General features: G+C 54.8%; 1 protein-coding gene across 1 annotated transcript; it reads right to left on the bottom strand.

The window, feature by feature from the left end:
* Positions 1–5,292: 5,292 nt before the first annotated feature.
* IRF2BPL (interferon regulatory factor 2 binding protein like) lies at positions 5,293–9,426 on the bottom strand. The gene has a single exon (XM_004093214.3). It carries the CDS (start codon positions 8,517–8,519, stop codon positions 6,138–6,140), a length of 2,382 nt encoding a protein of 793 aa, XP_004093262.3. The 5' UTR covers positions 8,520–9,426; the 3' UTR covers positions 5,293–6,137.
* Positions 9,427–10,189: the final 763 nt, after the last annotated feature.

Raw genomic sequence — 10,189 nt, 5'->3', positions numbered from 1 at the left:
AGTTTGAGGGTAGGAGGCAACTGAGGACAACTTCAGAAGAACAGCCCTGCTCCAGAATCCCTGACTGGAAATACTGCTCGGACAGCTCCACTGTGTTCCCTCAGAACATAGAACCTAGGATGGGTGCGGTGGCTCACGCCTGTGATCCCAGCACTTTGGGAGGCCGAGGCAGGCAGCTCATGAGGTCAGGAGATCGAGACCATCCTGGCTAACACAGTGAAACCCCGTTTCTACTAAAAATACAAAAAATTAGCCGGGCTCGGTGGCGCACACCTGTAGTCCCAGCTACTCGGAAGGCTGAGGCAGGAGAATGGCGTGAACCCAGGAGGTGGAGCTTGCAGTGGGCCGAGATTGAACCACTGCACTTCAGCCTGGGCCACGGAGCAAGACTCCCTCTCAAAAAAAAAAAAAAAAGTCGCCAGGCATGGTGGCTCACGCCTGTAATCCCAGCACTTTGGGAGGCTAAGGCAGGCAGATCACAAGGTCAGGAGATCGAGACCATCCTGGCCAACAAGGTGAAATCCATCTTTACTAAAAATACAAAAAATTAGCCAGGTGTGGTGGCACGTGCCTGTAGTCGCAGCTACTCGGGAGGCTGAGGCAGGAGAATTGCTTGAACACAGGAGGCGGAGGTTGCAGTGAGCCGAGATTGCACCACTGCACTTCAGCCTGGGCGACAGAGCGAGACTCCATCTCGAAAAAAAAAAAAAGCTATTATATCTGTTCCCTACTAAGAATCTAGCCCAGACTCTGCCACTGTGTGACCATAGGCAAGTTATTTCACTTCTCTGTGGCTTGGGGTCTTCATCATTACAAAGTGGATGGACCAGACATAAGTTCTTTTTTTTTTTTTTGAGACAGAGTTTCGCTCTTGTTGCCCAGGCTGGAGTGCAATGGTGCAATCTCAGCTCATCGCAACCTCCGCCTCCCAGGTTCAAGCAATTCTCCTGCCTCAGCCTCCTCAGTAGCTGGGATTACAGGGACGCGCCACCATGCCTGGCTAATTTTGTATTTTTAGTAGAGACAGAGTTTCTCCATGTTGGTCAGGCTGGTCTCGAACTCCCAACCTCAGGTGATCTGCCCACCTCAGCTTCCCAAAGTGCTGGGATTACAGGCGTGAGCCACGGCGCCTGGCCAGACCAGACATAAGTTCTAACCTCAATTCAGGAATGGGCTTTAGATGTGCATAAATGCCTTGAGAAATTGAGTAGTATTGGTTGCATCCCAGAAGGGAACTGAGTAGCAGAGGGGCCAGTTGTATATTCCCCTCTTTGCATCCTTTGTTTTTTTGTTTGTTTGACACAGGGTCTTGCTCTGTTGCCTAAGCTGGAGGGCAATGGCATAATCATTGCTCACTGCAACCTCGACCTCCCAGGCTCAAGCGATCCTCCCGCCTCAGCCTCTCAAGTATCTGGGACCAGAGGCATGCACCACCTTGCCCAGCTAATTTTTGGTTGTTGTTTATTTGTTTGTTTGTTTTGAGAAGGAGTCTAGCTCTGTCGCCCAGGCTGGAGTGCAATGGTGTGATCTCCACTCACTGCAACCTCCACCTCCCAGGTTCAAGCAATTCTCCCTCCTCAGCCTCCTGAGTAGCTGGGATTACAGGCGCGCACCACCACACCCGGCTGATTTTTTTCTATGTTTAGTAGAGACAAGTTTCACCTTGTTGGCTAGACTGGTCTTGAACTCCTGGCCTCAAATGATCTGCCCGCCTGGGCCTCCCAAAGTGCTGGGATTATAGGTGTAGGCCACCACACCCAGCCTGCCTGGCTAATTTTTAAAATTTTTTTTGTAGAGGAAAGGTCTCACTATGTTGCCCAGACCAGTCTCGAACTCCTGGCCTAAAGCAATCCTCCTGCCTCAGCCTCCCAAAATGCTGAGATTAAAGGCATGAGCCACCACTCCAGGCCTCATTCTTTTAATTTTGAACCAAAGGAATGTATTACCTTCTCAAAAACAAATATATAAAATGTATATTAAAAAAGAAAAATATATATACAAATCCTTGTGTATATGGGCACTGGTATATCTTGGGGAGGAGCCGTAATTTTTGCTAGATTTTTCTAAGGTGTCTCTGACCCCAGAAAGGTTTAGAGAACATTTCACTAGGATCTTAAGGATGACCTTAAGAGTCATTCCCAGTGCAGTGGTGCTGTCTCAGCTCATTGCAACCTCTGTCTCCCAGGTTCAAGCAATTCTCGTGCCTCAGCCTCCGGAGTAGCTGGGACTACAGGCACACGTCACCACGCCCAGCTAATTTTTGTATTTTGTATTTTTAGTAGAAACGGGGTTTCACCATGTTGGCCAGGCTGGTCTCGAACTCTTGACCTCAGGTGACCCGCCTGCCTCAGCCTCCCAAAGTGCCCAGCCCCAATTCCAACTTCCTGACTTGATGAAGTATTACAGAAAACAAAAGTGAATTTCAGAATTTATTACATCAGCCAGTCTGGGCTGGATGCAAGTGAAAACGCACCTTGAATCTTACATTGAGGACTTGATACGGTGAGCCGCCTTCGATGGTGGACTATGGTGCTGCCTTCAGAGATCAAGGTCAAGAAATTATTCCCATTGGCCTATTCTCTTAAAGCTATTGAATTGAGTCCTCATTGCCCCACCACCCTGCCTACTTAAACATGTCGTTTGGATTTGCTGCACAAATGATGCACATAAATAAATATGAATTTTTAAATGTTGGCCACTTTGGCTCTGAGGGGAAAGGGAATGAGAAGGATGGGAAATGAGGGTAGGAAGAAATGGAGGTAAAATGGAGATGAATGGAGCCTTGGCTCATCCAGAGGCCTGGGCTGAATCTCAAAAACGCACAAGAATCCTTACATGCCAGAGAGGAAAAGTGCTTCCTAGGCGTCCAATGTGGAAAGCTTCAGGGAATGGAGAATCCAGCTGAGGGATCAGAGAAAGGCTGGTTAAGGCAACCAAACTGGCAGCTGAATGGGTCCCAGCGAAGGAAAAGTTCACATGGTTAAAAAAAAAAAAAAAGCCTCCATTTAACAAGTGGCCCCTGGCTATGATAAACTTTAATTAACTGCACTATTATAATTCACTTCTAGCCTGGGTTCCACCCCAACCTGCTCTCTCCCTCCCACTCCCTCCCTCCTCTCCCCAACGTCTCTAGTCTCTAGTTTGGTTTCCTTAGTGAAACCAAACTGGCCTCCATGGCTGGATGCCTCATTATTACAGCTGCTGCTTCTACTGTTCATAATAGCACCCAGCAACAAGAAGGAAAGAAATGATGCTGTTCTCAGTGCTTAATGACAGGCCCCCCTTTCCTACCTATGTGCACTAGTAATCAAGGGTCTTATAATCCTAAAAGTTCCTGAGCATAATAACATAGTGATGAAGAGACAGTTGTAGGCCGGCAGGAGCAGCTGTGCACAGAAACCGGTAACAGGGACAACTCCCAGCTGGAGCCACCAGACACAACTCATAAGGTCCACACCCAGACAGGTGATCCACATATCTAAATTCACATGCACTGTGCAATGCCGTGGCTGCACCCACCGCTCCTTCCTTCAATGATGGTTAAATTTTACCCATGACACTGTATTCTCAGGCTGTTGAGCTTTACCAATTTTAAGAGTATGTGCCTTGGGAGTGGGAGTTGGGAGCATCTTAGAGTATCTTCCAGGCAAAACATGCTTGGTTTTTATTAATGAACTTACACAAAAAGCCAACCCAGACCTTTAAGTGAAATGTGTGATTGGTAGCCAGGCGAGGATGGGTTTTGGAATTAACTCTTCCTACAGTCTGCTATGCATTATCACCCCCAAGTTAATTACCCCTGCGGATGAAAATAGGTTTCATGACTCATAAGCACCAATACAACACTTGGCAGCAGATGAAAATGCAAGGACACATTTGCAGGAAGCTGACATGAATATCTATTTATATGTGGGGAGATTCTTAAAGAGGTGAGGCAGGCACCTCCCATGTACCAGGATTAAGAGGCTGCAGCAGATCCATCAATATTGCCACTTATCCACACCCACAAACACACACGCGAGTGCGTGTGCACAGGGTCCTGGTTTCCACCACTTCAGTGATGGCAGTGGCAAAGCAGGAACAGAAACTAAAAGGGTGTTATTAACAAGTACCGACACCAGCCCAGCCTCCACACCGGAGTTCTGGGCGAACCAGTGATTTTGTTTCTCCTCAAACGTGCCTGTACCCATCCCCACCTCCCAGTCTTCCCACTCCTTTGATGGGAGTGGAGTGGGGGCTCCAAATTTCTTATAGTCCTTCAGCCTTGGAGGGGACCATCAGGGCCCAGCTCGCCCCGCCCAGGAATGAGATGTGGCCAGAAATCAATTTGACTGGATTGCCGGGTTTTGTTTTGCTTCCTCCCTCCTGTTTTCTGCTCTTCTATTTGCCTCCTAGGAAAGTACAAGGTTCAGATCAGGTTTGTTTGCCTTCCCCTACCACTGGGAGGACTCCAGGCTGCTCTCAGCCTGGAGGGGCTCTGCTCTAAAGGGCATTAGTCTTCTGTCCGCTTCCCCGCTTCTCTGCACCTCACAAACGCCGCCAAAAGCTGATTAGATGAATAATTGCATTGCTTCACGAGCAGAAATGGATTTTTATTTGATGTTGGAAGTAAACCTTTGCTTCAGGAACTAAGTTTGGGGTTTTCCCCCCTCTTCCTCATCCTCGGAAACTCTCTGTAATCAACTAAGTCTTTAGAATTATTTCTGCCTTTACAAATAATTATTTAAAATAGAAGAAAGAAAACTTGTAACGAATGAGGTGAAAACTGGTTTTCCGAGGCACCAGCCTGAAGCTACTGCGGACTCTCCAGGCTGAGCGTATGCATTTGCTCCCAGCTCTGTAGCACTTTTGTTTTAAATATGCAAAGACTGATGTCTGTCATATCTAAGCAAAGCATCCTAGCTTTTCTCCTAGACTTTTTCGCCCACTTGTCAAGTCACCAGCTGCACTGGGTGTCAGCCTATGTTCACCGCCACAGGGCGAGGCACCAGAAAGCATTCCTGACAATGCCATTTGCAGCTGGGCCCGCATCCGGGGGGAAAAGAGAGATGCTGAAGAGTAAACCGAAATCGCTTAGTCAGCAACTGTCGCCTCCCCAAGAGGTGAATGTAAATAGCCTGGTACCGAGGGGGAGGGGCAGCAAGGCAGCACAGGGCCTTTCCCACAGGCCAGCTCCCAGGGCTTTCAAAGGCACTAGGATTTTCGTTCTATACTGGAGGTAGGGAGGGTGTCCCCTGCGTCGGAGTTGTGTGGCCTTAGCCCTAGAAAGACAAACTTGCTGACTCAGCGCAGTTAATATCAATTGAATTTATTACAAGTTACTAAGCTCCAAGGCACATTACAGTGTTCTGTTAACTACAGAAATGTATAAAGGACAAACAGAGCAGATTCTCCATGTCTAGCATTTCGCTCTACTGTTCAAAAGCATCCGTGCATCAATAAAGCAAAAACAAAACAACACGTGTAGATCCAACACATTCAGGTCAGTAGAAACAAACCAAAACATTTTCCCCTCACAAACTTGCAACAAAAAACACCCCATCCCCCCCGACACCCCCTTACCATTTTGCAAACAAAACAGAAAAACAAAACAAAACAGAACAAAATAAAGTGAAGACTTCAACACTTGGGGCAGTTTAGAAGGAAGCTTTCACCATTTTATAGCTTTTTTTTTTTTTTTTTTTTTTTTTTTTTAGGCCTTGGCAAAAAAAAAAAAAAAAAAAAAAAAAAGTCTTTTTCTTTTGTGTGTGTTTTTCCTTTCAGAGAGTGCATAACATTTACAAAAATACACACCAGCAGCAGTCGTTGCTAAGGGCTGTTAATTCTGTACCTAGGCAAACATTCTGCCACCAAATAAATGCTAACGATATGATGCAAATGACCCAACCAATATTTCACTGCTTAACAGAAACCAGCTTATCCTTCAAATGAAGAAGTTACATACCTTTGTTTCAAAATATAGAAACATACGACGAAAATAATGTCTATACATAAGACTAACTTTTTGCAGTTTTGTTATATTCACAATTCTACACCTTGGGGGTGAGGGGAGGGGGAGAGTCGAGGTGGGTTGGGGGAGGGGCCCTCAGGACTGGAGAGGAGCTGGTCTAGGGCAAAGGAGGTGGCTGCCCAGTGGTTCAAGGGTCTCTCTCCTTTTTCACTTTAACATCCCCAGCTAAGATAGTCGCGATTTCGCCCTGCATGAAGGCCCAAGGTACATTCGACCCGACTAGGGGGCATTTCTCTCCGCTGGGGCAATAAACCTCGCCGGTGGCCCCCTGGGCCTTGATACTCTCTCTAGAGCAAGGGAAGCAAAACTTGTGGCTGGGGACGGACGGGCACTGAACGAAATGCGTGTCCTCCAAACGTTCGTGGCAAATGGTGCAGCAGAGGGGTCCGCTGTTGGCCATGGGGGAATCCGGAATGTTTTGGGGGTGCACTTGGTCCATGCCCGGGTGGGCGCTAGGCGGCGGGGGCGCCACCTGTAAATTCAGGTCCCCGTTACGTGATGCCAAGCGGCGTTGCCCCGGCACGGAGGCCGGCGAGACTGGGCTGCTGCTGTTGCGCCGCGCGGACGCAGTGGTAGAGTGCACGGAACTGCCATCCTTGGGCGAGTGCGCTGTGCCCAGAGTATCTGCCACCGACATGAGGGCGGCCATGGGGGACGGACCGTTCTGGGGGGCTGACTCAGGTGGGGTGGTCCGGTTGGAATGGGGTCCCAGAGGTGGGGGCGGAGGAGGCGGACCCCCTGCCGCGTGCCCCGGCGCCGCGAAGCCCCCGGCGGACATGGTGAGCTTCAGCGCCTCGCTCTGGTTCGCCATCCACTGCTGCCTCTGCTGTTCCTCGCCCAGCTTCAGCGCGCCCTCGGCTGAGTCCGGGGGCTCGGGAGAGGCCTTTCTCTTGCGCAGGCTGGCGGCTGCGCCCCGGCCCGACGGCGCGGCAGGCGGCAGGGCCCCGGTCCCCGGGGGTGCGCTGGGGGCGCGGCTCAGACTCACCAGCGCAGTGGGCAGCATGGGACAGCTGGCGTCCAGGTAGGGCTGGGGCAGCATGTCGGCGCCGGGCACGCCCTCCTTGAAGAAGCGCACGGCCTCAGGGAGCAGGTCTCCAAGCAGGCGCCAGTCCCCAGAGCCGTGCTTCTTTTCGTACTCCAGGTACTTGAAACCCGAGGACAAGCCCCGGCCGAAATCCTTCATGCAGTCCTGGTACATCTGCTTGGCCACACCAGACGCACTGGAGTACACGTTGCCCGAGCCCGTGGGGTACTCAATGAACAGCTTCAATTCGTAGTCCATGCCAGGCTTGGAGACGGCGTCGAAGGCGAAAACGCGGCCCAGCAGCGAGTGGTCCTTCTTGAAGCGAACCTCGTAGGGCGTGCAGCCAGCCAGCGTGAGCAGCGTGTCGCGGACCATCTTGGGCTTGTTGGCCCACTCCTCGGCACGGTTGCGCAGGCTCTCGCTCAGCTCGGCCAGGGCCTCGGCGTTGCGCTGCTTCTCCTTCAACTCGCGCTCCTGGTCTGTGCTCGATACCGAGCCAGGCCTCTTGCCACCAGCACCCACGCCCACCTCTGCCACCGACGAAGAGGTCGAAGACGACGCGGAGGACGACGTGGCCGATACACCCGGGGTACCCCCGAGACAAGCGGGGCCCCCAGGAGCCCCTGGGGGAGCAGGCGTCGGGGGCCCACGGCTGCCCAGGGCGTGGGGAGGGGGTGGGGGGAGTACCGCAGCGCTGGCCGGGCCGTTAAGCAACGTCTGCGGCAGCAGGTTGGGGGGCACGGTGAGCTGGGGGCCTCCGCCACCCCCCGGGTTGGGCAGCCCCGTCACCAGCCCACCGTGCGTCCCACGCCGAGACGCCACGGACGCCGCCGCTGAAGACGAATTGGGGCTCTGGCGGTTCAGCTCTGGGGGTCCCTCCTCTGGTGTTGGTTTAGGGAAGCCGTTTGGGCCCCCCAGGCCGTTGGGCAGTCGCGCGGCGTGGCTGCTGCTTCCCAGGCTCACCGGCGGTGGCGGGTACTCGAAGCGGCTGCGCTGTTCCACCGCAGCGGCGGCGGCGGCGGCGGCCGCAGCGGCAGCGCTCAGGCCGTAGCGCTCCAGGCCAGACGGGGCCGCCAGCACCGCAGGCTTGCTGGAACCATCAACGTGGTTGAGCTGTTGCTGCTGCTGCTGTTGCTGCTGCTGCTGCTGCTGTTGCTGCTGCTGTTGTTGCTGCTGCTGTTGCGCGGCGGCGGCGGCCGCTGCTGCTGCTGCCGCCGCCGCCGCTTCCTTAGCCGACAGGGCCACTGTCTTGACCCCGACGGGCGGCGGCGGCCCGGGGGAGCGGCCGTCCTGGAAGCAGCCGTGCGCCCGCTTCAGCTGGCGCGCTGTCTCGATCACGAACTCGATGCGATCGGCGCCTTCGTAGTTGACGCAACCGCGGCATACGGGTTCCGAGAAGTCCCAGATCATGGCCCAGGGCATGCGGGGCAGGTCGCACAGGTAGCAAGATTGTCTCCGGGACGAGGACACCTGCGCCGCCGACATGATGCCGGCCCTGAGGAAGGTAGGCCCTCGCCCGGGCTGTCTCCGCGGCGCCTTCTCCTCCGGGAGGACTGGCCGGCTGGGGAGGGAGTCCGACTGCGGGGGAGGGAGGGGGGGGCGAGAAAGTTCTGCCCCAGGGGCTGGAGGGAACGCGAGTCTCCACCGCCGGCGCAGCGCCTCGCCGTGGGGGCTCCACTGCCCGGGCAGCGGACGGGTTCAGCCCTCTCTTCGCCCCCACCTCCTACTGCGGTTGTCTTGTCGCGAGGGGAGCTCAGGCGCTTTCTTCCTGGTGCTGCAGACTTGGGCTGGAAGCTCCCAGCCCGAGGGGAGGGGGCGAGGGTGCCCGGTGCTGGCCGCCGTTGCCTCTTGGCCCCCTCCCCGGAGTGGCTGGTGCGTGGAAGCTCGAAAGGGGCTGTCTCTTCCTCTCCCCGGGGGCTCCCCTACGAGCTGTGTCCTCTCCCCGACGGGCCCCCTGGGACGAGGGCTAGAGAGTTCGTTCAGTGCCACCCGGTGCCCGGGTCCAATCTTGCTGAAGCCGCTGCTTCCCCGGAGGACCGGGGGAGGGGGTGGCAGCCGAGAAAGGACCTTCTCCCCTCCGCAGCGTCGGCCGTTCCGCTGGCGGCGACTGGGTTTGCACCCCGGAGGGAGCCGCCGCGGCCACTGCTTCCAGGACGCACGAGAGCAGAGGAGTGCACGCACGCAGGCTCCCGCCGCCCCCAGGCCTGGCCGGCGCCCGGGCCGCCGCGGCTGGCGGCGCTCACGTTGGCTGCAGGGCGCTCGCGCGGCGCCTCGGCCCGGGTCGCATCCCTTCCCGCTCCTGCTCGCGCTCGCCCGGAATGTGGGGTTGTGATTGTTACTCTACGTTCCGGAGGCGCGTCTCGGCGCTCCTGCTCCGGCTGCGGCTCGCGCTGTCCCCGGCTTGGCCGCGCGGGATGCCGCCCGGGCGGAGCGCTGACGTCACCGCCATGCTCTGCACCAGTTCTCCCCCCTCCCCTTTACACTTCCTCTGTGGAGCCCACTTGTTGCTCCGGAAAGGCGCATGCGCGGCAGGACGCCCAGATTCCTCCCAGCCGGCCCCTCCTCCGCGCCTCCGCCCTCCCTTCCCCCCTCGCCGTGTGTGTACAACAGCTGAGGCCCGGCGAGCTAGCTGGAAGTCCAGAGCTGGGGGTGGAAATTAAACAGACGATGACCTTTCCTTTCCCTGCCCGGCATTCCCAAGTAAAAACGCATTTAAGAACCACTAGCGTCGTTTCCGATCCCTGCTCCCCACCCCACCCCCAAGCCTCGGCAGTGAATTTAAATGTCCTGTTTCAAGATTTTTCGCCGTGAATTTCGTATAAGGTATTAACCATTTCATCTGCGATTGAACCTTATCCCCCCCCCGGCATCGATGTTACATTCATTGCCACCACTTATGCCGAAGCACCTGCAAAATTAGCTGTTTTCCAGTCTTCCAGAAATTGTCTTTTCTGTTTTTGTGCCCTGATCTAGGAACCCGGGCTTCAACGATGGAGCTAAATGAATTCAGAGTGCGCTACCCTTCCCCCCAGCCGCACTCTAAAAATTTTGGCTGAATGTCTGAAGAAGATACGAGCACCCCGAGGCCTTTAAGGAAAACAGTCAACCGGCTGCGCACAGCTGCAGTTGAGGGCAGGGAGGGGGAGGGGCCGGAG

This window comes from Nomascus leucogenys, chromosome 22a, assembly GCF_006542625.1.
Source record: "Nomascus leucogenys isolate Asia chromosome 22a, Asia_NLE_v1, whole genome shotgun sequence".
NCBI lineage: Eukaryota > Metazoa > Chordata > Mammalia > Primates > Hylobatidae > Nomascus > Nomascus leucogenys.
The sequence above is the reverse complement of the archived record's forward strand: the minus strand, read 5'-3'. Positions and strand labels throughout refer to the sequence as shown.

What these genes read in the sequence shown, in the direction of transcription:
- IRF2BPL (XM_004093214.3), bottom strand. Translation starts at nt 8,519, where the DNA reads ATGTCGGCGGCGCAGGTGTCCTCGTCCCGGAGACAATCTTGCTACCTG.